The following is a 26794-nucleotide window of genomic DNA, read 5'->3' on the forward strand; positions in this document are numbered from 1 at the left end:
GCAACCAGACTTAGCAACCGAGACTTCCGGGTTGACTTATTTCACTCAGGATGGCAATGAGCCTTAATAAGTATCATCCTGGTAACTGCTTAGCAACCAGATGGGTTTAACCTAGCAACCAAGTAACAAATCATATCTCTCTGCACCAGAATGTCGTAGAGACTTCATTGTTGGCTTGTATGACTCAGAACAGCGAGCAGCCTTCTTGGTATCACACTGGCAACTGCCTAGTAACCACATGGGCCTACACTAGCAACCAAGTAACAAATCACATATCTCTACACCAGTATATCGTAGAGACTTCCGGGTTGACTTATTTCACTCAGGATGGCAATGAGCCTTAATAAGTATCATCCTGGTAACTGCTTAGCAACCAGATGGGTTTAACCTAGCAACCAAGTAACAAATCATATCTCTCTGCACCAGAATGTCGTAGAGACTTCATTGTTGGCTTGTATGACTCAGAACAGCGAGCAGCCTTCTTGGGATCACACTGGCAACTGTATAGTAACCAGATGGGGTTAGCCTAGCAGCCAAGTAACAAATCACATATCTACAGCGTAGAGACTTTCGGGTTGACTTATTTCAATCAGGATGGAAAGGAGGCTTGATAATTATCACCCTGGTAACTGCCTAGCGACCAAATGGGGTTACCCTAACAACAAATTTGCCATTCAGAAAAACAAGCAAGGGGTAGGGTTGCATAGGACTTCTTGCAGCTGGCTATCTATCTGTATGATGTTCCTTATGTCTTTCTGACTGTAAGACCTTCAAACTTCCAACTCTTCCAACTATTTTAAACTTTCAGACAAGGCTTTGTCAAGCCAACTTAAATTTTGTCTTCAAACTTTACTATCTAGTTACTTTCTGCTATCAAAGCATCAAAGTCTTTTTTTGTTTGCATGGCAAACTCGTAAAATCGCCCCTCGATGATGCTTTCTGCAATGTTTGTCATGTGGAGGGCAAAGCGCCACTTGACGCTAGTGTTGAACGGAGCGTTAACGCCTCAACTCAACTCATGTAAAATGTGCTTTACAATGACGAAAGAACATTATTGAAACTCCAAATTATTATAATGATTCTGATAAAAGTCATGCTCAGCAGTTTAAATACTGTAGGAAAGTGATACCGTAGATCTGCTTTATTCTTATAATTCTTAAACATTCTACTGAAGTCAGTAGATTTGTAGTCATGCAAGTGTTAATGTAGGAGAAGATAAGGATGTTATTGAAACTCACTATTATTAGACTATTATTGTTGTCTTTTTGGATGAAAAATCATGATCAAACTGAAGGAAAATTATAGATCTGCTTTGTTCTTTTAATGCTTAAACACTATAAAGTCTCTTCGTAGATTTTGATTGTGAACATCTCAAAATAATTGACTCGCTCATAGCACATAAGACACTCATGTGTCGCCACCTAGAGAAATCTCCAGAAGGGGTCACTGAACTAATCAGTTAATAAAATTGAACAAATTTGTGAAACAGAAGCAGACCAGTGCAAACTGCTGCCCGCGTGTCGATATATCATGAACGTTTTTTATTAGATCTTTCATTTATCTGGCTTTGGGACCTATCGCGCATCCATAAGCTTTTAACATGCTCAGGGTTGCCAGATAATATATGCATCACCCCAATCAGAGATTTACACTTGAACAGATAGGTAATATTTCGCCTTATGTCATACTTAATTTATGCAATCTGGCAACCATGCATGCGGGTGTGCACGCTCTCTCTCTCTCCTCTTTGGAAGAAACCTTAAAGTGCTCAATAGTGCAATATTATGCTCAAAGAAAAGTGTGATGCAATCACTCCATGTCCATTCATGATGCTGCATGTGCTGTTTAGTGCAAAGTCTGTGAGCAAACTTTTTGTTTGTTCTTTGTGTTATTTGTAAAATGCTGAAGTCCCTCACACCTACAGGTGCATCTCAATAAATTAGAATGTCATGGAAAAGTTCATTTATTTCAGTAATTCAACTCAGATTGTGAAACTCGTGTATTAAATAAATTCAATGCACACAGACTGAAGTAGTTAAGTCTTTGGTTCTTTTAATTGTGATAATTTTGGCTCACATTTAACAAAATCCCACCAATTCACTATCTCAAAAAATTAGAATACATCATAAGACCAATAAAAAAAAAACATTTTTAGTGAATTGTTGGCCTTCTGGAAAGTATGTTCATTTACTGTATATGTACTCAATACTTGGTAGGGGCTCCTTTTGTTTTAATTACTGCATCAAGTCGGCGTGGCATGGAGGTGATCAGTTTGTGGCACTGCTGAGGTGGTATGGAAGCCCAGGTTTCTTTGACAGTGGCCTTCAGCTCATCTGCATTTTTTGGTCTCTTGTTTCTCATTTTCCTCTTGACAATACCCCATAGATTCTCTATGGGGTTCAGGTCTGGTGAGTTTGCTGGCCAGTCAAGCACACCAACACCATGGTCATTTAACCAACTTTTGGTGCTTTTGGCAGTGTGGGCAGGTGCCAAATCCTGCTGGAAAATGAAATCAGCATCTTTAAAAAGCTGGTCAGCAGAAGGAAGCATGAGGTGCTCCAATATTTATTGGTAAACGGGTGCAGTGATTTTGGTTTTCAAAAAACACAATGGACCAACACCAGCAGATGACATTGCACCCCAAATCATCACAGACTGTGGAAACTTAACACTGGACTTCAAGCAACTTGGGCTATGAGCTTCTCCACCCTTCCTCCAGACTCTAGGACCTTGGTTTCCAAATGAAATACAAAACTTGTTCTCATCTGAAAAGAGGACTTTGGACCACTGGGCAACAGTCCAGTTCTTCTTCTCCTTAGCCCAGGTAAGATGCCTCTGATGTTGTCTGTGGTTCAGGAGTGGCTTAACAAGAGGAATACGACAACTGTAGCCAAACTCCTTGACACGTCTGTGTGTGGTGGCTCTTGATGCCTTGACCCCAGCCTCAGTCCATTCCTTGTGAAGTTCACCCAAATTCTTGAATCGATTTTGCTTGACAATCCTCATAAGGCTGCGGTTCTCTCAGTTGGTTGTGCATCTTTTTCTTCCACACTTTTTCCTTCCACTCAACTTTCTGTTAACATGCTTGGATACAACACTCTGTGAACAGCCAGCTTCTTTGGCAATGAATGTTTGTGGCTTAACCTCTTTGTGAAGGGTGTCAGTGATTGTCTTCTGAACAACTGTCAGATCAGCAGTCTTCCCCATGATTGTGTAGCCTAGTGAACCAAACTGAGAGACCATTTTGAAGGCTCAGGAAACCTTTGCAGGTGTTTTGAGTTGATTAGCTGATTGGCATGTCACCATATTCTAATTTTTTGAGATAGTGAATTGGTGGGTTTTTGTTAAATGTGAGCCAAAATCATCACAATTAAAAGAACCAAAGACTTAAACTACTTCAGTCTGTGTGCATTGAATTTATTTAATACACGAGTTTCACAATTTGAGTTGAATTACTGAAATAAATGAACTTTTCCACGACATTCTAATTTATTGAGATGCACCTGTATATTTGAATGTTACTATGGCAGTAATCATTTAACAGTGTCATGAAGCCTGTTTTATTCAGTTGTGTGCTGAATGGAATTCCAAACATTGACGAGACTCACATCATGACCCATCAGCTTGTAAACAGGTTGATAATGTTCTGAGAATAAAACAAATGTGTCCACTTTGCAGCCAACATTAAAATAAGCCTTTAGAATCTATAATTTCGGAATATTTTATTTTATTATTAAACCAAACTCCTGATGTAGAGTTTTAAATTGAATACTAAATTACTACTGCATTGAAGTATGGTAAAATAAACAATTAATAACACTATGTAACAAAATGTCTGTTCCTGGGTAGTAAGTGTTATTTCCTAATTGCTTATGCCTCAAATATAGAAAATGGCTATTATTCCCTACAAACTTTGCTTCTGTGACCAGGACAGTGATATTTTGAAATGTACCTATTTCCAATGAGAAAACGGGCGAATATGTTTTTGCATTCACATAAAGTCAGAAAAAAACAACATATGAATCCAAAATCCTTCTTTATCTGTGGTCCGACGAAGACACCGGCTTTGACCTTTGCCTTTAGACAGCTTAGAAGGTCTTAGGGAAGAAGTCTTGAAGGTACTTGAAGGCTGCCGAATCCTTATCTAGAGCTCTGACAAACTGTTTCATAAGGCCCAATCTGATGTGCAGTGGTGGCATCAGCACCTTCCGGGGGTCCACCAGTGGCTCCCACTTGACGTTGTTCCTCCCCACAGAGAACTCGGTCTGCTGTGGCCAGTCCTACTTGTGGTAGTGCGCCTTGGTGTCCCTGCTGTCCCAAAGGCAAAGATAGCAGGGAAACGTGGTGAAACCGCCTAGGAGACCCATCAGGAATGCCACCATTTTGAAGTCTCCTATGACCTTCCACACGTACCCATCATACTTCAAGGAGTCCAGCAAGGTCTTGATGCTGTTGTAATCCTCTTTGAGGTGCACCGAGTGAGCCAGGGGAAGAGACGGATACTTGTTACCATTATGGACCAACACGGCTTTGAATGTTACTTTAGAATAAATGTATGTTAATTTGGATTCATATGCTGTTTTTTTCGGACTTTATGTGAACGAAAAGACACAAATTCGCCCGTTTTCTCATTGGAAATAGGTACATTTCAAAATATCACTGTCCTGGAGGAATAATAGCCATTTTCTATACTTCTGAGGCATAAGCAATTAGGAAATAATACTTACTACCCAAAAAAAAAAAAAAAAACAAAAAAAAAAAAAGTTACACAGTGTAATTATACTCAGTCTTAATTCAGTTTTACTAACACGTGATAGAAATGTAGCAGCAAAACTTCAAGCAATCGCAGGATGTTCCCATCAGAATATACTTCAGAAAATTGTGCATCGACCAGTATCAGGTAATCCATCTTACTTTTGTGCCGGTTTTTCAAAGCAACATTGGACTGGATCACCCTGATCCAGATACAAACTTTTCAAGATTACCAAATCTGGATTACCAGTGCTCTAAATGGGACTACATATCACAATGTAGGCTACTATGTAAAGAACAACAGGTAGAATAGCCAGCATGGGGTCACTTCAAGTGTTTGTTTTTGTTTGTTTTTTAAGAGAAAGAAAACAGCACAATAAAACAATACAAATATCCTCTTCCATATCCTCTTCCATTTTCAATTTCTTTTAAACAGTCAGACCCCTCATCTAACCAACAACAAATAAATAAAACAAACAAATATACATTATTTACAAATACATTGTGGATATTTTGAGCACATGTTTTAAATCATAAAAAAGGCTAAATGTCCCTCTCGGTGATAACATTTATGATGCCTCCGGCATTCTCTCTGAATGAGGGACTGACTGGAGGTGCAATAAGGGATGCAATTGTTAGAAACTACTTTTGACTGGTTCATCTATGATGATGTCATTGTAATTAATATACAGTGAAAATGACAGTTAAAATTAAATATATTATTTGTGTTTGATATTGACAGCTGTTTGGGAGATTATTTTATGGGGACAAAATATATATATTTTTTTTTACTATACTGAAAGGCTTAATAGGTAGCCTAATGTCTACTTTATCACTGTAATAGTTAAACAAATTAAGTGCAAAATATAAATAAATGTATATATACTACATGATACAAAGTTGTATTATTTTGTTCCTGAACTCCACCCTAAATCCACCCTTCTGCTGCGATCAGGATAATCCTGTTTTTTTGGATCAAAGGTATCCCAGTCCTACTAAAAAGTTTTGAACAACACATAATGAAGGTTTGAACTAGATCAAAATCAAGACTGGATTATGTGATCTAATCCGATTTCAGATTTTTTTTTTTTTCTTTTGAACAACCCATTTTCAAGATTTGATCCAATCTGGTAGCCAAAATCCGATCAGATTATTTCTGAACAACTGGGCCCTGATGTTCAAGATCAAAAGTTAAAGTATTAAATTTGAAGAAATCCAAAATAAACTTCAAGAATTGCCAATTGGTTATAACGTCCTGGTTACTTTCGTAACCTCCTTTCCCAGTACAGAGCCTAATAGCACACGTACTGGGCCAGCATCAAATTTCTCCACGAATTCACCTGCTACAAGGCTAAGGAGGAAGGACATCCAGGGCCCACAGTCTCGTGAACACTGCTGGGGGGTAAAAAGTGCACGTCTTCCCTCCAGGAGGGAAAAGGCGCTATATGCAAGCGGTACACCCAGCTGTCCCGCCAATTTACCTGTTCGTACCTGACAACACACGGGATGAACCAGCTCAACTCGGAGATTGTGTAACCTCACGAAGGTATTGGGTGTTGCCCAGCCCAGTGCTCTACAGATGTCTGCTAAAGAGGCACCATTGGTCGGGGTCAGGAGGCCGCCACACTCCTGGTGGAGTGTACATGAAGCCCCAAGGGGGGCGGCATGTCCTGGGTGTGGTATGCCAAAGCGATGGCGTCAATGACCCAGTGGGCAATCCTCTGTTTGGAGACAGCGCTCCCCTTTTGCTGTCCTCCGAAGCAGACAAAGAGCTGCTCAGAACGTCAAAAGCTCTGCGTGTGATCCAAGTAGATGCAAAAGCATGCACCAGACACAGCAATGAAAAGGCTGAGTCTGCCTCCTCCTGGGGCAGCTTCGCTTGCAGGTTCACCACATAATCCCTAAATGGGGTCATGGAAACCTTGGGCATATAGCTCAGTCTGGCCAGTAGGGTGCCACTAGGATGACCTGCTCCTCATCCTCCCTGACCTTGCACAGGATCTGTGCAAGTAGGCTCACTGGGGGGAACGCATACTAATGCAGCCCCCGGGACCCGCTGTGTGCCAGAGCATCTGTGCCAAGGGAAGCCTCGGTCAGGGCATACCAGAGCGGGCAGTGGGAGAATTCCCGGGAAGCCAACAGGCCTACCTGCGCTTGACCGAATCGACTCCAAACCAGCTGGACCACCTGGGGGTGGAGTCTCCACTCTCCCCTGAGTGTTACCTGTTGTGACAGCGCGTCTGCCTGGGACGTGAGTGGCTCGCAATGACTTGAGTCGCTGCTGACTCCAGTGGTGGAGGTGGCAGGTGAGTTGCGACATGCGACACGAGCACAAGCCGCCTTGGCGGCTAATGTACTCTACCGTCACCGTGTTGTCTGCTAACATGTGCTTGCCCTGGATCAACGGCCAAAGCCTCCGCAGTGCGGCAACACTGCCAGCTACTTGAGGCAGTTGATATGCCAACGCAGTCGCGGCCCTGTCCAGGAGGCATGCCCGTTGCACACGTCGCCCCAGCCAGGCTCGGAGGCATCTGTCGTAACCACGACGCACCTGGGGTACTTGTACTAAGGGGACTCCTGCCCGCAGGAATGCAAGGCCCGTCCAGGGGCTGAACAAGTAGCAGCAGATCGGTGTGATGATCACGCGATGTGTGCCACAGCACTATGCCCATCTCGCTATCTGATGCCAGTGCTGAAGCGGTCTCATATGCATTGACCCGAGCGGCGTGACCGCCGTCGAGGACATCTCATGCCCCAGGAGCCTCTGAAAATGCTTCAGTGGGACCAACGTGCTCCGCCTGAACAACTTCAGGCAGTTCAGCACTGACTGCGTTCGGTCGCTTGTGAGGCACGACTAGAGACTGACTCCAACTCCAACCCGAGAAAAGAGATGCTCTGTACCGAGGAGAGCTGCTCTTTCCCCAGTAGACCCGAAGCCCCACCCGGCTGAGGTGCCTAAGCACCAGGTACCTGTGCGCACACAACAAGTCTCGAGAGTGAGCTAGAGCCAGCCAGTCATCGAGTTGAGGATGCAGTCACCCACTTCCCTTAGTGGGGCAAGGTCTGCCTCTGCAACTTCCGTGAAGACGTGAGGCAACAGGGACCGACCGAAGGGGAGGACCTTGTACTGGTGCGCCTAGCCCTCGAAAGTGAACCGAAGAAGGGGCCTGTGCTGAGGAGAAACCGAGATGCTGAAATACGAGTCCTTCAGGTCTACTGCCACGAACCAATCCTTTTGCCGGACACTCGCTAAAATGCGTTTCCGCGTCAGCAGCTTGAACGGGAGTATATGCAAGGCCCGGTTCAGAACTCGCAGGTCCAGGATTGGCCGCAACCCACCGCCTTTCCTTGGTACGAAGTAGGGGGTGTAGAACCACTTCTTCATCTCGGCTGGAGGGACAAGCTCTACTGTATCCTTCCGCAGAAGGGACGTGATCTCCGCACACAGGGCAGTGGTGTTCTTGCCCTGCACTTGAGGTAAAACGGATACTGCTGAATCCGGGCGGGTGCATGGTGAACTGAATCACATAGCTGAGTCGGACGGTCCCAGTCAGCCATCGCGACGGGTTGGGGAGCCTCCGGGCGAGGGGGACCAAGGAGACAATCGCGTCAGACATACCGGCGGGTGGAGCCTCATGGTGGGGTGGCGCTGGAGGCACCACGTTGAGGTGGCTTGGACCCCGAACTCATGGCCGTGCTGAGTCTGGGGACATCGAAGCACTTACCTGGCTCCGGGTACCCACCATAGGACCAGTCAGTGACGGGGAAGGAGGGAACCATCCTCGTAATCCATCACAACCGCCCGGGCGTGGGTGTGTTGTGCCACAGCGGGGGGCCTGCCTCCGCAGCGTCGTGCCTGCCATAAATGTGCGGTGTCCAGCGATCACAATAACGACGGCCGTAAACACCGGGTGTGTGACCCACCGCTCCTTTTCTAAAAATGTGTGGCGAATCAAAGAAAAGGCAACAAAGAATTCTCCTCATCAATTCCGGGTCAGAGCTACCCTCGTGCAGTTCTCTCAGCACCTTGGCTTGATGCACTTGCAGAAGAGCCATGGCATGCAGGGCGGAAGCGGCCTGTCCAGCGGTACAGTAGGCCTTAGTCGCCAGTGATGACGCAAACCTACAGGCCCACTCCGAGCCCAGGACCCAATCATCAAGCTGTGAGGGTTCATAGTGGGGCAGAGGGTTCCACTCTAGCCCGACGCTCACGGCAGCCCGGGCAAGCATGGCCATCAGCTCGGCTTCAGCCTCAAACTGGGCCACCACACCCGAAGGCGGAAGCCCAGCCAAGTCCTCCGCATCGGACTGAAGCAGCCTGCTCTCCGATGCTACTATCAAGATCTCATCCTCCTCCTGAGCGCTTAATGAGAGGTCGAACCTGCTGTGAGGCGGGCCGCCTAACTCATCCCAGAACTCAACCATGGTGCACGAGTGTGCTGGGGAATGGGAGGTCCGTGGGGATTCACCCGGTGGAGTTACTCCCACTGAAGTCCCCAAATCGCCCCCAGCGCTAACCGTCGCGGTCATGTGCCCGGGTCGGGGAGCGGCTGGAGTGGCTTTCTCTCTGAGGAAGGAAAGTCGTGATCGCAACGTGGCCATGGTCATGCTCTCGCAGTGCGGACATGATCCATCCACAAACGCGGTCTCAGCGTGTCTGGAGTCCAGACACCTAAGGCAGCGATCGTGACCGTCAGAAGTGGAGAGATAAGGCCGCAACCAGGAACTGCAGATTTGTTTTTACAAACACTTTATTGAAACTTGAAAACATTTTTTTTTAATGTTAGTATGTGTAAAAAAGTCTCCCTTTTGAAAATAAATAAAATAATTAAAGAAACCTAACAGAATTATAATAAACCGAATTATAAATATGATAAAAAAATAGCATGTAACTATAACGTTATATAACTAAAGCATGTTAGTTTACATGTTAGCATAGCATGTTAAATTAACTACTAAATGAAAAATAACATAAGCTGTGTGATCTTTTAAAGTAATGTCCTATGATTATTAACAATTAACATTTACTGTAGGTGCGCGACAGCTCAGCCAGACTGCTCCTGTCTGTACCTTTAATTCAGTGGTTCTCAACTGGTTTTGCTTCAGGACCCAGATTTTACATTGAAAATCAAGTGGCGACCCACCACAGTAAAAACATAACCTGTATTTAATGTATCCTGGGTTGCATTTCCTTTTATGTTGCATAGTTTTGCTCATGGTTTTCAAGTACAAGGACATGCATCAAGTGACATTATTTTTGTTGTTGACGTCAACAACAAAAGCGACAGGAAGTTTTCTCTCCCCCTTTTAAAAATTGAAGAGCATATTTACTTATGAGCCCATTATTATCCCGTTTGTTTCCTAATTTCAAATATAATTCAAACAGAACATACATATTACACAGGAGGAAAGGCTCCTCATTACCATGATTAGGTCAGTGTAGCTAGTCTTAAATAATAATAATAATAATATTAATAACAAATTATATTATTTATGAAAAAATAAATACTAGCTGAAACACATCTTGAAACTTTAACTACAACTGCCACTGTTGATATAAAATGAGGTCTAATAGATTCTACCTTTAGATTATTTCATAAGAAACTATAACATTTTGTCAAAATATAAGTTACTTTTACTCATGTAAAATCGTGAAACAATTTTGTAAAGGTGATGATGTGTAATGATTTTATTTTTTGGTGCATAGCACAGTGTTGCTCTTTTCCTCCACAGTGCTGTTTGGCAGGTCAGGGCTGCCTACTGTTTGAGAGGTTTGACTTGACTTCCTCTGTAATGCTTTAAACTAGAGAAGTCTCACTAGAATTGAAATTGGTCACATCAGTTTTGAGGTCTGTGCTCCACAATATCGAGGTAAGCCCGGTAGTTGCACGCACGCGTGCGCCAGAGAGAAACGTAGTTCATGATCGCGAGCTGGTTCCGTTACACTCGAAAGTGCAGATGAGAAGCCTTTAGCTGATTGCGAGATTATCGTTAAGTCTGCCTCGGCAGTTCTAAATAGGCTATCGCTTGGACGGCCACCGAAATATCTTCAATGGGAAAACCATGGCATTGTTCTTTCCCTGCCGTCCACGACCCAGTCCGAACAGACCTGCGACCCACCAGTTGAAAAACACTGCTCTAACTCACACACACACTCACTTATGTCAGACCACCTCGCTTCTCTCTGACATTTTCTCCGCTGCATGTGTGTGTGTGTGTGTGTGTGTGGCACAAGTTGACAAGTCTGACAGGCAGTCAAGGAGGAAAGGAGATGTGCACGCGCAGGTGAGATTTGCCGTCTGGTTGCATTTTTTTCTCAATACCGTAGATAAGCAAATGTACATGGTATGATAACTGTCAATTTTCGTACCATGGTATACCGTGAAACTGGTATACCATGTTGGTTGTGACCATAAAGCTATATTTTGGTCTCGTCACTCCAAATTACTGTGTGCCAGAAGCTGTGAGGTGTGTCAAGGTGTTGTCAGGCATATTGTAACCAGGCTTTTTTGTGGCATTGGCGCAGTAAAGGCTTCTTTCTGGCAGCTCGACCATGCAGCTCATTTTTGTTCAAGTATCGTCGTATTGTGCTCCTTTAAACAACCACACCGTCTTTTTCCAGAGCAGCCTGTATTTGTCCTAAGGTTACCTGTGGGTTTTTCTTTGTATCCCAAACAATTCTTCCGGCTGTTGTGGCTGAAATCTTTCTTGGTCTACCTGACCTTGGCTTGGTATCAAGAGATCCCCAAATTTTCCACTCCTTAATAAGTGATTGAACAGTACTGACTGACATTTTCAAGGCTTTGGATATCTTTTTATATCCTTTTCCATCTTTATAAAGTTCCATTACCTTGTTACGCAGGTCTTTTGACAGTTCTTTTCTGCTCCCCATGGCTCAGTATCTAACCTGCTCAGTGCATCCACATGAGAGCTAACAAACTCATTGACTATTTATACACAGACACTAATTGCAATTTAAAAAGTTAAAAAGTGGGAAATTAACCTTTAATTGCCATTTAAACCTGTGTGTGTCACCTTGTGTGTCTGTAACAAGGCCAAACATTCAAGGGTGTGTAAACTTTTGATCAGGGCCATTTGGGTGATTTCTGTTATCATTATGATTTAAAAAGGAGCCAAACAACTATGTGATAATAAATGGCTTCTTATGATCACTATCCTTAAATAAAAGAATTTTTTTTGCATGATCAGTCATATTTTCAAAATCAATGCCATCATTTCACAATTTCTGCCAGGGTATGCAAACATTTGAGCCCAACTGTATGTAAAAAATGTTGAATTATGATAAAATGACAAAATAATGATAAAATGCATCCTTATAAAATGCACTTTAATTTTGGTTCATGTTCACTGCATCTGTTGTAAAAAAAAAAAAAAAAAAACTTGATCTGGTAACACTTTACAATAAGGTTCCATTTGTTAACAGTTGTTAACAACATTAGTTAACATGAACTAACAAGGAACAATACTTTTGCATATACTAATACATTTTAAAAGTTGTATGTTAACATAGTTAAAATTTGTTGTAATTCTTAGGCATACATTCAACACAAAATATTTTTTTTAACTGCAGGAAGGCCTACTACCTACTGTAGCCTACAACATTCACACACCATACAAACATTCCATCTTAATAAAGTGTTTATTTTTGTTATTTACACAGACGCCAGTGAATATTGCTAAATATTTTAGCTCAAGATTAGAGCAAGCAGATAAGTAATTTGTTTTCACAATAAACTTGAATAATAAGTATAAGTGGCGTTGTTAGAAGCTAAATGAAATAGAAACGTCTGAACTGCTTGGATCCCATATGCCATAAGTGCTCCCCACTGACAATGTCATGCAGTTTTAGAAGTTAAGATAAAATCCAGTGGAGAGAGTCTTTTACACAAGTTTAAGGAATGTGTCGAATGAATTTATTTCCACAAAAGTCATCTCAATGCTGTTTCATTTTGAGTTTGATTGGATGATTATTGATTTAAATGTAAACTGATATTTAAAAATGCAATGCTACAGACATGGATGAACTTGTTTTCAATGCAACCATGTTTAATCCAAGAACTGCACTATTTAATATTTGTTGTAAAATTTGAAATTATTTCATAAATGAAGACATTCTCTCCGTCCATGATCGCATGACACCGCACTTTGCCGAAACCACTAATGTGACATGAATTCGTACACAGCCACTGATCTAGAATGAGCCTTCACTTCTTACTAGTAGCCTAATTAAGTTTTGAATTTGAGGTAGGGAAGCTGATCCTAGACCATCAGTTACGAGCCTGCATTTCCTGGAGCGACAATCGGAATTCTGTATCAATTCACACATCATGCCCGTCACCCGTGGCCAGCCTTACACACATAAAACAACAAAGTAAATTAATTACTTTAAAATAAGTAATTCCAAGCCAAAATATTTGAAAATCGAAATAATAACATTCAAAACTGTGTGCTTAACATCTTTAATGAGGGAATTAACTATATGCTACCATAAAGATTTGTGAATGATGTAGTAGGCAAATCAAAATCCAGAGGTTCGTGTATTTTAATTCTAAGAAGCATGAAAAGATGCACATTTTCAAAGGCTGCACTCTATAAGGGAGCGCTGCCGTTGTTGATTTTGCTGCTATACTGTTCCGAGTCTCAAAAGAAACGGGCTGAGCATATTTGGTTGCGGTCTTGGTGGAAAGACAGACTGCGACGTGAGTTGGATGTGAGTGCCATTAAATGTTTTCTCCACTTTGAGCACTTTTCGCGATCTCCATTTCTTTGTTGTCCAGTGTCATGTCTGCACATGGTTGATTTCCATTGGTTGCTCATCATATGACTTCAGATTTTAGTCATGGAGCATCATAGGCCTACACTACGAGGTTCCCTCGATCGTCGGCTCTAAAATATAAAATATTTTTTATATCCTCTTACTAAATGGAATAATTTCACTATTTGTCCAGTTTTAAAGCATTTTTGGACTCCAGAGTAACTGAATCATCTCATCTTACGTCAGTGCGTACCAACCTTGTACATGCACAAACCGTTAATCTTACGACTCTGTTTACACATAGCATCAAAATCATTCAGGGAAATAGCAGTGTATTTTTGTTCACACATGACCTCTAAACTGAAAATTGCAGTTAATTTTCTGGAAAGGCTTCTGCTTCTCTGTTTGGGTGCTTTTGTGCTGATCAACAATAGCTATGTGTTTGTAAAGTATTAATGGTAACACTTTACAATAAGGGTCTTTTTTGTTAACATTAGTTAATTCATTAACTAATCACAAACCAACAATGAACAAAACCTTTTTTATGGCATTTATTAATCTTTGTCAATGTTAGTTAATTAATATACAATTGTTCACTGTCCCGCAGTCTTAGCGTATCCTATTTTATTAACTATTCAATATCAACATGTGAAAAAAGACAGCTCTGGAAAAAATATATTTAAAGCTCTGAGCTGGTACCCAAAAGGTTGTAGGTTTGACTTTGAATGCCTTGAGCAGTGCCCTTAACTTCAGGTTGCCCCAACTTAATAAATTAAGCTCTTTCGACAGCCACTTGACATAGGTACAGTGGCCTGCTGTCGATTACCACAGACAATAATTTCAATTCATCCATCAGTTTTTAAAAACAAATGTAATGTTCTTACGTTGGAAGTCTATAAGGCAAGGCATTGCAGAGCAATTTAATAGCAGATTACTTTGTGGGTGGTAAGAGGTTGTGAGTTTCTGAATTGCTCCCCATGACTTGCAGAGTTCAGAAAGTATGCTTGAGGTAAACTGTGGTCCTCGAGCTGATATGAGGTTCTTGGGAACGCCCCATCAGGTAAAGATCTCCTCCCTGAGGACTTTAACAATCTTCAGTGTTTTACTATCTCTCAAGAGGAACAACTCCACCCATTTGGTGAAATAGTCCACGATGACGAGTAGGTAGGCATACTGTTTCTTGCTAAGGGGGAATGGACCCATCAGGTCAATCCCCAATGTATGTCCTGGTTCTGTCACCCAGGTGATTTGCATCTGGTTTGTATTTTTGACAGATGTCGCAACCTTTCACATACGCCCAGACATCCTTCCGGACAATGGGCCACCAGGCGACTTCCAACAGCCTTAGCAAAGTCTTCAGCCTCCCAAGATGTCCTCCAAGCGGGTTGTCATGGAAATAGTTCAGAAGTCCAGGTATTAGGGATCGTGGGACTATTACCTGGAACTTCTCTCCAGTGTCTCTCAAGGGGACTGAGCAGTATATAACCCCTTGATGTTCTTCAAAGGAGATCTTCTTATCTTGTGCTTCCCTAACTTTGTTTCCGCCCAACAGGTCAGAGATGGTACTGTCCTTGTTTTGGGCTTGGGAATCTTCATATAGGGTTTGTGGTAAGTCAGTTGTAAGCATAGAGGGTGTGACGGCTAAGCATGGTTCATCCTTAGTCTTCGGGGGCACGTATGACAATGCATCTGGACCCAAGCTGAGACATCCCTTCCAGTGATGGACCTGAAAGTTGAACTGATGCAAGCTCAAGAGTCCACCGTGTCAGACGAGAAGAGGTTTTTGGGCAATTAAAGGCCCAAGACAGAGCCGCATGGTCTGTGAACACCTCAAACTGTCTTCCTTACAGGTAATGTCTCCATTTTTCAACTGCCCAGACTACCGCTAAACACTCCTTGATGAACTTATAGTACCAGCTGGCCAACCCCAGGAAACGTTGCAGTGCTTTTAGATCCTGGGGTGGAGGATACTCTGCAACCGCACAGGTCTTCTCGGGATCTATTTGCACCCCACTGTCGGATACTGTGTGCCCTAAGAACTTCAACTGCCTCTTGAAGAAGTGACACTTCTTCTTGTTCAGTGAGAGGTTGGCCTGGGTAAGTCTTTGCATTATTTTGTTCAAGTGTTGGATTTGTTCAAGGGATGGTGAATAAACGATGATATCGTCAATATACACAAACCAGATACTCCCTCTTAGCTCTGCCAGGACCTTCTCCATGAGCCGTTGGAATGTGGCTGCAGCATTTCGGAGGCCATACGGCATAGACCAAAATTGGTATAGGCCCTTCGTGGTAATAAAAGCCGTTTTCTCTCAGCTGACCTTGTCCATCTCCTCCTGCCAGTATCCAGACTGCAAATCCAGGGTGCTGAACCAGCAGGCACCCTCCATGGATTCCAGGATGTCATGTATCAGGGGCATGGGGTAAGCATCAGGTATGGTCTTGCTGTTGAGCTTCCTATAGTCCACACAGAACCGATAGGAGCCATCTTGTTTGGGGACAAGAACTTCAGGTGAGGACCAAGGCGAAAATGAGGGCTCTATGATGTGGTCCTGTAACATCCGATCTACCTGGTCTTCAATTATCCTTTTCTTCAAGCGTGACACTCTGTAGGCCCTTGGTTTAAAAGGCATGTCCTCTGCTAATAAGATCTTATGTCGTTCCACAGAAGTTTTCCCAGAATACTGGAGGTAGCGCATGGCCAGGCGGAAATCAGCCCCTGCAACTCCTCTTGATTGTCTGAGTCCCAGACAGGTATGGCTTATGGGGTCATGGCAGGGTGTAGCGAGTGTTCACCTGTCGGAGGTAGGGCATAATAGAGACTCAATGTAGCCGGCTGGTGAGAATAATCACCTGTATCCATTGTAGTGGATCCTGGGGTGATAGAAGACTGCAGGATGTGTATCCTGTGTCTGCTTTCAGGCCATATCTTCCCTTGCCTACATCTACTATGGCTCCAGTAGCAACCAGAAAATCCAAACCCGCTATAAGGAGGAATGCCAGGTGAGTATAATTCATTATGTATGTGTCAACATTATATTCTTTACCCTGACAACGGTAGTTGATAAATTTCTGGGCTTTTGCTTGGTGTATCTTGCCATTGGCCATAATAAAACATTGTGTGCTGGGTGAGTGGTGAGTGCGGGGTGAGTGGTGAGTGGTTTTCCTCCAGCTGTCTCCACAGGTTCTCCTGCATGAGGGTGAAGGTACTTCCGGTGTCCAGGACAGCCTTCACCTCTTGCCCTTTCACCTTAACAGGCACCAGGAGCAGTGACGCCACGGTGTGTGATTGGGCTATAGATGCACCCGCCATATTCCTGGAGTAACTACGGTCAGAAGGTCGCTTATTGGTTGTCCCCTTGCTGTTTTGCCCTTCGACTTTCTACCAGTAGTCTTTGGCTCCCAGACAGTCTTTCTCAACCTTGGATCCAACTTTCACCAGCTGTTCCACGGTGTTCACTGTCCCTCTCAGACAGCCAGCGACCTTTGGGTTGATGTTGTTGAGGATGCAGCTTATGAGTCCTTTCTCTGAGATATCGGGCTTCCACTTCAGGCATAGTGCTCTGTAGTCATATGCGAAATCTCTCAGGCATTGTCCAGGGCACTGCACCAGCGACCTCAGCTTATCCTCCACTTCAGTGAGATAATCCTCCTGAAGGAAAGCAGCCATAAATGTCTCCTTGAAAGATTCCCAGTTTTTTACCTTCGCCTTTTCTGCCTTCCACCAGCTAAGTGCAGGTCCCTTTAGCTCCGTGCTCAGGGTTCCAATGAGGTCTATGCTGGGGAGTGGCCTGATCTTGAGGAAGTTTTCAGCCTGTTCAATGACGTTAAACACCTCAGCCATCTCACAGGAGTCGCCAAAGGTGGGAAATTCTAGTCGGATGGGAGAGCGAGCACAGAATGATGAGGCTCCCGCCGTAACAGCAGAGTTGATCACATTTGGTGGGGGGATGGCACCAGCAGGGGAAAGAATGTCATATGTAACACTGAGAGTGATGGGTGGTGGAATCCTTCCTCTAGATACGGGTGTAAGAGTATTATAACCCGGGCCTAATGAACTGTTGTATGTAGCTGGGGCATAGGCCTGTAGTCTAGAGAATGTAGGTGGGCTGGTGAGCCTGAGTTTCCTCAATTGCCCTTCCCACTTAGCATCTCTCCTCAGAACACAGTCAATGACGGCCTTCTCCAACTTCTCAACTTCCCTTGGATGTACTCCTCTAACCCCGCTAAGCTAGCGTCCACAGCCTCCCTGAAACCAGTTTCACGGTTTATCATATTGGCCATGGAATGTTTAAATCCCTCATCTAAGGAGCTTAGTTTTTCACTTAGGGCCAATAAATTCACCTTCATTTGCTCAACCTCAGTTTGCATAGATTGTAATTCACACACATTCATAATACAACTCTCATCATCATCAGATGTGTCATCATCAGAGTTATACAATGTACTAATCATAGACGTTATCTCTACAGCAGGATTCTGTCTTGTAACAAATGGGCCTGCCGTAAAATCCAGATTAGTACAATCTGTGTTATTGGTAACAGGAACAAAGTAATCAATATTTACAACATCACCCGGAGCGCTTGTGCCTGCAACCTCCATGTTTTCAAAAACAAAAACAAATAAATAAATACATTCAAATACAGTAACGGAAAAAGTTTGTCCCAAAATGAGGGACGAATCAAAATTATTTCCTGTGATAATTGTCAATCGATAGTGCTTATATTCCATTGAACCCTGAACATTCCTTCTTGTTAGAATGGCGTCATGACAATATTGTGTAAAATGTAATGTAAACAAATTCCACTGGCCCTGGTTGATTTTACCAATAATTAAAGATTCTAAAACAAAGTAAAATAAAATTATTCCAGAGTTCTGTGTTTGTGTTACACTTTTAAGGCCTTGTGTCACTGTAATTGTTCTACTCTAATCTGTGTTTGACCCACACTGGGAACCTGCTGGTCAAAATCATGGGGCCATGTTTATTATTGTTACCTCCTCCTTTTCTCCTTTAATAGCACTAATGTTGACACACAGGAGGAACAGCTCACTACTGTGCTGACCTTAAACCTAACGTGTCTTTATCACTTCTCATTTGTACCAGAGAGAATATTCTAATGAACTTTGTGAGTTGGCCAGGGTAAACGTTCTGAGCAACATGACATGTTTGAGACCACAAGTGATAAACTGGGAGCATATTACATGGTATAATCTGGTTTTCAGAATCAGTTTTTCTGCAAGGCCAGATGACATTGCAGTACACATCGGAAAAACACATTGTATGAACAAGAGATCAGGCCTAGCTGTTCTGTTCCAGCATTGTTCCGCTTTGGTGTTAAACATCTAAAACCGAAAGAGGAAAGGTGCGAATTGCTTCTGGATCTGATTGCAAATTATGCATCCTAGCTTGTTATATTGTCTGGCTTGACTGTGTGTTTTGGGGTGTAGTACACAAAGCTGCTCTTAAGATGTCCAAATATTTATGATAATTGCCCATCTTAGACATTTCATATCTGTTGTACATGAAAGCTCATTTAGTATGAAATTTAAAAAAGGGAAATCATTCAGCAAGATACAAAAAAGTGTATTATAAAGGAATGCAACGTTATTACATGAGCTGTCAGCCAACCACAACAGAATACAAACCTAGACTAAGGAAAGGTTGCAAAGTATAGCAATTTTATTACCTGATTAATACTGACCAATATAAGATGGACCGAGATATAAGATTGAGATTTGTGACTTTTACACCGTCTACACCGTGTCAAAAGTAATAGAACCCCATTATAATCAATGATGCTGTCTAAACTGAAAGTGTTCCTTGCGACGTGTCCATCGCGCCGACAGTAAACGGGTGTCCCGTTCCATTTTGCTCTTCATGTGCTGGCGCTACTACTGCCAACAACACAAATAAACAGTTTAGAACGTTTGTGTTGACACATCCAGTCTAGACAGCCTCAAGCCATTGCGGCACATTGCGTTGTGTAGCGTCAATGGATGCGCCCATTGTAGACAGTGTGTTAGTCCATGTGTGCTAGCTTTGAGGTTATATACAATATATATATATATATATATATATATATATATATATATATATATATATATATATATATATATATATATCCTTTCTTTTCAGGGAGAATGGACCAAATATAAAGATTACTCATCTTCCACTCAGGGGCATGTAAAAGGGGCATAGTAAAAGCCAGTCGCAAAACATGGTTCATAACTGTAATGTAAACTAAAGCCTATTGGCTATTTTTAAAAAGGGACAAGCCCTCTGGTAAGCCCTGGTTCAACAGGAAATACGTCAACACAGGAAATATAACTGCTCATCTAGGGTCTTTAACAGATAATAAACTGAATTGTATCATATGACATTTTGGGCTCTATTTTCGTGACCGCGCTAGGCACAGCGCAACGCACAACGACCGTGCACAAAGTCTTATCTATTTTTCGTGAGAGTGCTAATTCTAAGCACGTTTTTTGCCAGCACAAGTGGCCGTGGGTAGGAGTGTTTGCGCTATCTGTGCATGTATGCGCACAAACTCTGGGTGTATTTTACAGTATGTTAATGAAGTGGCGCAAAATGTAATTTACTTGGATTTATTTGGACCCTTTTCGCAGACCTGTTATAAAGCGTTTCCACCTTCTTTAATGTAAATGTAGCAAACTTTTTTATATTTCCAATTTTATTTAGTGTAAATTTATAACATTGTACTTCACCCTGGAATAAGTTTTAAAAATCAGTTACCATAGCTGCGATGAGGCTTTTAACACTGCTGCTGAGGGAGTGACGGAAAATTTGGCCTGTGTGACAAGGAGGAGGGCGGGGCTAATCAGCCGAGGAGAGGGATAAATGCAGCTGGACGCAGCAGTTCGGCAGAGAGAGAGCCACATGCAGCTGCAGTGTGTGCATTTGTGTTGTGTCTTTTTGTTTTCATTAAACATTATTTTGATGGTTTGTCTGGTTTCCGCCGCCTCCTTTCCATTTTAACCTTGTTACAGCCTGTTTCTCTCTTCTTACTGCTGTTATCCAGCACTGTACATTTTTATCTTCTTTTGCAAAGCTGTGAAAGCGTAATCGTTTTTTTTTTTATTTTGCTGTTGGAGCAAATGGTAAGCAAAAATTTAATTTGCTGTGGTCCCCCATTAACCGCCATTCAAGTTTAGCTAACTATGACGACTTCCGCTTTCACGAACGATGACGTGTGAAAAGGGTCAATTTCCTGAAATATAGGTTATTGCGCTAAGTCATTTTTTAGAAGCACGTCTGTTTTCAGTGCAAAGTCTAAACTCAGTTCCTGCAATTGTAGTTTGGGGATTCTGCCAGCAGGTGGTTATAAAGTACATGTCCAATACTAGGCATGATTTGTGTCACTTGATCAATATGATTAATACTGTAATACTTGCACTAATAATTTAATAATTTACTATAATTTAATGAAGCCTACATCCAAATTCTGACAAGAACCACATAGTCCATGTGTATGAAATGAGTGTGTCACTATCATAGAAATATACCTGACATTCAACAAGGACACAGTTAATGCACAAAAGAACGTAAGTCCATTTACACTACCAACTTCTTATGTAGGGCTGCATGATTACGACAAAAATCATAACTGTCGATTATTGCCTTTGATATAGTAATCATGATTATTAATGACGATTATCTGATGAAATAACTGTGACGTCACTAAGCAGGCAACCGCGCTTCCGGGTTCTTCAGAACAGCAGGTTATGTGTTGCGCTGCAGTTTCTTTTAAGCATTACATACTTTAATAATGTTTAATGTTACTAAAGGTTATTATAAATGTATATCTATGGTTTAAAGTGAAGAAATTTATCTAAGTTCTTTTTGAACTATTGACAAAACATTCAGTCAGTATGCCTGTGTGTCATGTATCATGTTAATGTATACATATCTTCACTCACTGAACACTTCCAAAGCCTGAAAAATGCGGCATTAAAAATATGTGCAATGTGTCTTTACTGCTTAAATTATTGGCCCACTTACAGTAAATAATAATATTGGACATATTCAGTAGTCAAACTGAACAGACGATTTAGACTGAAGATACTTACTGCATTTAAAATCCTGTATTGTGATCTTGTTCACATAAAATCATCATTTGATCATATTTGGCCTCAAATCTGTCACAGCGGTTGCACTTTGGAAGGTAAGATCAGCCAGTTTGCGAGTTTGTGTGATTCGTTAATTTAAATCTACCAACTTTGTGAGTCAAATAGGTATTTATTTGGGCAGCCGCGATAACAATGATGATGGTCTGTGAAATTTGAAGTTCAAGACTTTTTCTGTCCAAATCATCCAAAACAAGCTGACTTCAAAACAAGCCACTTTATAGCTGTTTAATACATAAATACAACTGTTATTCTTTTTTAATAAATTGTGCAAAAAAATAAAATAAAATTTGAACAACGCAAAAATATTCAAACTTATAATGACTGAAGCTGTCACTCACTGTTTGAGCCCTGTAGTTCAGCGCGAGCTCACTGACACATTGTTCTGCACTCACAAATGCATAATAAATATAACTGTTTAAACAACACAATAAATCAGTTATTTCAACCCTGTATGTACCTTGATTATAATGGTTGGGATTGTTTTAGTTTTGTTGCATTGCTCATTTGCAGTCTGTTTACCCATGGTAAATAAAATGGCATGACATGCAACGAATTGAAAATAATTCAAAATTGCTCACCTTTGTTCTATTGCTTCTTTTCAAGTGTCAGATGATATTTCTTTAGCACAAATTTTCATGCGCCATCGCAAACAGAGATGAAACACACTGGAAGCAAGCATCTGGACATCAGACTATTTAAAACTTTTGCATAAGGATTGGTTGTCATGACTGATTGGACTGTAGTCTCACTGCATCTCTGATTGGCCATTGTCGTTTCATTGCTCAACGCACACATCCAGGATTGGTTAGAAATTTAACCGCTGCAAAAACATGTAAAGAGAAACAATTAACGCAACAGGAGTAGACTTAAATTGAATAATCGACCATTTTCACGATTACATAATCGTGACAGCCGTAATCATAATCGTGATTAGTTTTCCGATTAATTGTGCAGCCCTATACTTATGATTAAGCTGTCTTTGTTTATATTTCTGGTGCTTTACAGGGAATGGACTATATAATAGGACGCAGATGGTGTAATAACCTCAGAAATAAATTGTACTTGATCCAGCCCATTAGTGCTTTGCACACGCAATTTTGCCCGACCCACTTGCGCATGCTTGCCAGAAAATACCAAAACTTAATGGCTATGCCTATTGACTTTGCGCTTATAATTTATCACATAAAAATAGGGCCCTTTAACATAAAACACAACCAGAACATCATGCATTAACAGACAGAAAATAACAGAGACTTTTTGGCATATCACAGACCTCAGGCTTCAAAGCACCATTATATTTACATAAACATTGATCTAGTCTCTTCACTTGTTTGGTGATAAACAATTTCACTCGTCATGGCCTGGTTATTATTTTAAGATTCCACATGTGGCAAGCAAGAGCAATCAGATCACTGTGCCTAAAGGAGGAATGCCATGCCAGTGCTATTGTTTTTCTCTAGATGGAATGAGACACTAGCAGCAGATAACTGATACAATGTGCTGAACAGATGAATATGGATCCATGTCAGCACTGCAGTTACATAGATCACTTGAATCAAGCAAAAATCTTATCAGCTCTGCCAAAGGACAAAATATTATTTATTCTCAAACATTTATGTTATGTAATTACAAATTCTTTGCAGTGATCATCTTGATCTTGCATAAAGGGAACATTCTTCTTAAGAGAATGTGATTATTACTGTTTGAACATTTATATATGTATATACTGTATATACAACAAACATGTGCCAAAAATATAAAAATAATTATTAAAAGATAAAAATTACTTTCTTTTGCTTTAACTTTACATGTTTTTAGATTTAGTATAGGCTCTAAAAGTGTTGTTAAACATTAATGAGGACAAACTTATTTTTTTTATTATAGAGACAGTTTAGAAAGCAAAGGAAATTATTAGGGAGAGAAGAGAATGGGATTGGGACAAAATGCCAGACTGACTCAAACATGTATCTCCCCCATAAGCACCATAGTTCAGTTTGTCTGAAGTATGTTGCCTAGCCGCTTCAGCAGACTTTGTTGCCAGTCTGTTCATGCATATCTAGTGAACATGGAAACCTGAGTATTAATTTCATTTCTGCATCTGTACAGATATAATTGTAACATTATCATGTAAATTGTTGCACTCTGTTGAAGTGCACATCCCTAACATGGCAGTGACAAAAAACAAACAAACAAACAAAAAAAAAAACCTGATTGACTGATTGATCAACAATATTTTGCCCTGGTTTAGTGGATCCTCAAGATGCTCTCCACACAAAAAATCCTACTATTTCACAGCACAGACATTAAGACTGATTTTTGTGATTTATGCAAGATGCATAATATAGTCATTTGAACAATTCCTCTTGAAAGAGAATATGAATGATGTTGATTCTGTTCTCTTAGGAACAAGAGGATCCCAACAAGCTCGCTACCAGCTGGCCTGACTACTACATAGACCGCATCAACTCCATGGCAGCTGTAAGTGTCTTGCTCTCTCTATCACAAACAATTTAAATGATAAGACCTTTTTAACCTTAAACGGAGTCCTAATGATTTAAAGTTCTCGTGGAGTGTCACAGAGATTATTTTCAGTAATCTGTGACTCTTTCTACTTTGGAGACATTATGTCTGCAGAGTTTGTGATCAAAAACAGAAATAACAATGGTGTGTATTGGTTGAACACAACTCTGTATAGAAGATGAATGTAATACCTCAATGTTAATTGGGTCTGGCAAATTGTGAATCTGGACATTTGTAAATCCGACATTCTATACTTCTGTTTTCCCAGAAAAGAATGAGAAATTCGTAATTTAAATGGTGCAGTGCTAACGGCATTTCGCTGAAATACTACACGCTAGATTTGTGCAACATCCAAATATGCCTACTTCCCTAAGAGAACCGCAAGTTGGGCACCTTTTTTCAACTGTTTGTTCTAAATATGCCAAGAAAGTTGTTCCTTATGCTTAAATTGTTCTTGTTCAACAAAACTACTATGTAATACTTTATATTTGGGTCACAAGCCAATTTCCATGTTACCGGATGGAGTATGTTTGGAATGTATTCATACTGCACACCTGCATACCAAAAGAACATACTTTTTTGTCGACCGAGAAATGCATTGGCATAATTATTAGCACCATTTTATTCAATACTTTTTGTAACCTCCTTTTGCCAAGATAACAGTGCTGAGTCTTCTCTTATAATGCCTAATGAGGTTGGAGAACACCTGGCAAGGGATCTGCGACCATTCCTCCATACAGAATCTCTACAGATCCTTCAAATTCAGAGGTCCATGTTGGTGGACTCTCCTCTTCAGTTCACCCCACAAATGTTCTATGGGGTTCAGGTCAGGGGACTGGGATGGACATAGCAGAACCTTGATTTTGTGGTCAGTGAACCATTTTTGTGTTGATTTTGATGTTTGTTTTGGATCATTGTCCTGCTGGAAGATCCAACCAGGGACCATTGTGAGCTTTCTGGCAAAGCCAGACAGGTTTTTATTTTTTATCTGTTGGTATTTGATAGAGTCCGTGATGCCATGTATCCGAACAAGATGTCCAGAACCTCTGGCAGACCACAACATTAAAGATCCAGCACCATATTTAACCATGGGCATTGGGTACTACTTCATCTCTGTGTGCACCAAACCCATCTCTGGTATTTTCTGGCAAAAAGCTCTTTTTTTGTTTCATCTGACCATAGAACCCGGTCACATTTGAAGTTACAGTAGTGTCTGGCAAACTGAAGATGCTTGAGTTTGTTGTTTGATGAGAGCAGAGGTTTTTTCTTGAAACCCCCCCCAAACAACTTGTGGTGATGTACAAGCTGTGATGCTTGGAGATTCTTTGGCCACTTGAACCATCCTCCTCACTGTGTGTGGAGACAATATAGACACGTCCTTTTCCAGGCCGATTCTTAAGATCTCCAGTTGATTGGAATTGTTGCCCTGATTGTGGAAATGGGCATTTTCAATGCTTTGGCTATTTTCTTATAGCCACTTCCTATTTTGTGAAGCTCAGCAACCTTTAGTCTAACCCACTGTGATTGATGATTAAGGGAATTATTTATACCCCTGTGAAACAGGAAGTCATGGCTGAATAATTTCATGTTCCTAGTAACCCAGGTGCACTAAAAAAATTAAAATATGAATGGGAATATACTTCAGATATATTTTACTCATAGGAATTTCTAGGGGTGCCAGTAATTGTGGCCAATGTGTTTTTTAGAAAAAAGATTTATTTAATAATGAGATATTTCCCCTCTTTCAATTGTTTTACTTCAATTAAAGGTTAGATTTGTAGGGCTTTACTGGTTGTTTAGATCAGTGTTACTATCAGAAATAATTAATAATTATTTCTTTAGTTATTAATTAATATTTAAATTAATTGAATCTAACTCATTAAAACCTCATATGGGGCTCCAGTAAATGTAGTGCGCTACGTTTAGGAGCGGGTTTGTTTATTAGCAATAATTAATAATTATCAAAGATAATTATCAATTATTAAAATCAATAGAACATTGATTTGAATCAATGTTAGCTTTTTTTAATCCTTTAAACCAACAATTATCAAAGATAATCATGTATTGTTTACATCAATGAAACATTGATTAAAATTAACACTAGCTTATTGATCCTCCAAATTCAACAATCATCAAAGAAACTGTCAATTATCAAAAATTGCGCGACCCCTCACAAACATTCTCGCACACATATTTGGCTAGTAGATAGCTTCGTGATAAAGCTCAGCTTTGTCCCTAAGCTATCGTACAATCGGATACACGTGGTAAACTGGTAGACACCATTGACTGGTTTCTCTCCACCCACATTCGCGGCCATATTCTCTGGCCGGAAGTCTCGCGTGACATACTCTCCACGAGAGTCACATCCGCCATTTTGTGCGTGTCCCTCCTTACACACGCACACACACACACACACACACACACACACACACACACACACACACACATTATTAATAAATAATTATTAATTATTTCTGATAGTAACACTGATCTAAACAACCAGTAAAGCCCTACATAATAATTGGTGCCCCGTGTAAGGCATCCTATGTGCCAGTTTTGTCACAGTGTGTATGCATAAGAGTCCAAAGTAATAACTTG

At 41.2% G+C, this 26794-nt stretch overlaps 1 protein-coding gene and 1 long non-coding RNA gene across 4 annotated transcripts in view; one reads left to right on the forward strand and one right to left on the reverse strand.

Annotated features, from left to right (window-relative positions):
- LOC127454898 (disheveled-associated activator of morphogenesis 2-like) overlaps positions 1–26794 on the forward strand; it is a 310968-nt gene that overhangs the window by 135690 nt on the left and 148484 nt on the right. For all 3 annotated transcript variants that reach the window (XM_051722409.1, XM_051722410.1, XM_051722411.1), the window contains exon 4: positions 24080–24154. In XM_051722409.1, the coding sequence (XP_051578369.1) occupies positions 24080–24154 (75 nt within the window). The remainder of the gene's footprint in view (positions 1–24079; positions 24155–26794) is intronic.
- The window catches only part of LOC127454926 (uncharacterized), a 45970-nt gene that overhangs the window by 6242 nt on the left and 12934 nt on the right, over positions 1–26794 (reverse strand). The gene's annotated exons all lie outside the window — the stretch shown is intronic.

This window comes from Myxocyprinus asiaticus, chromosome 17 (genome assembly GCF_019703515.2).
Source record: "Myxocyprinus asiaticus isolate MX2 ecotype Aquarium Trade chromosome 17, UBuf_Myxa_2, whole genome shotgun sequence".
Taxonomy (NCBI): Eukaryota; Metazoa; Chordata; class Actinopteri; order Cypriniformes; family Catostomidae; genus Myxocyprinus; species Myxocyprinus asiaticus.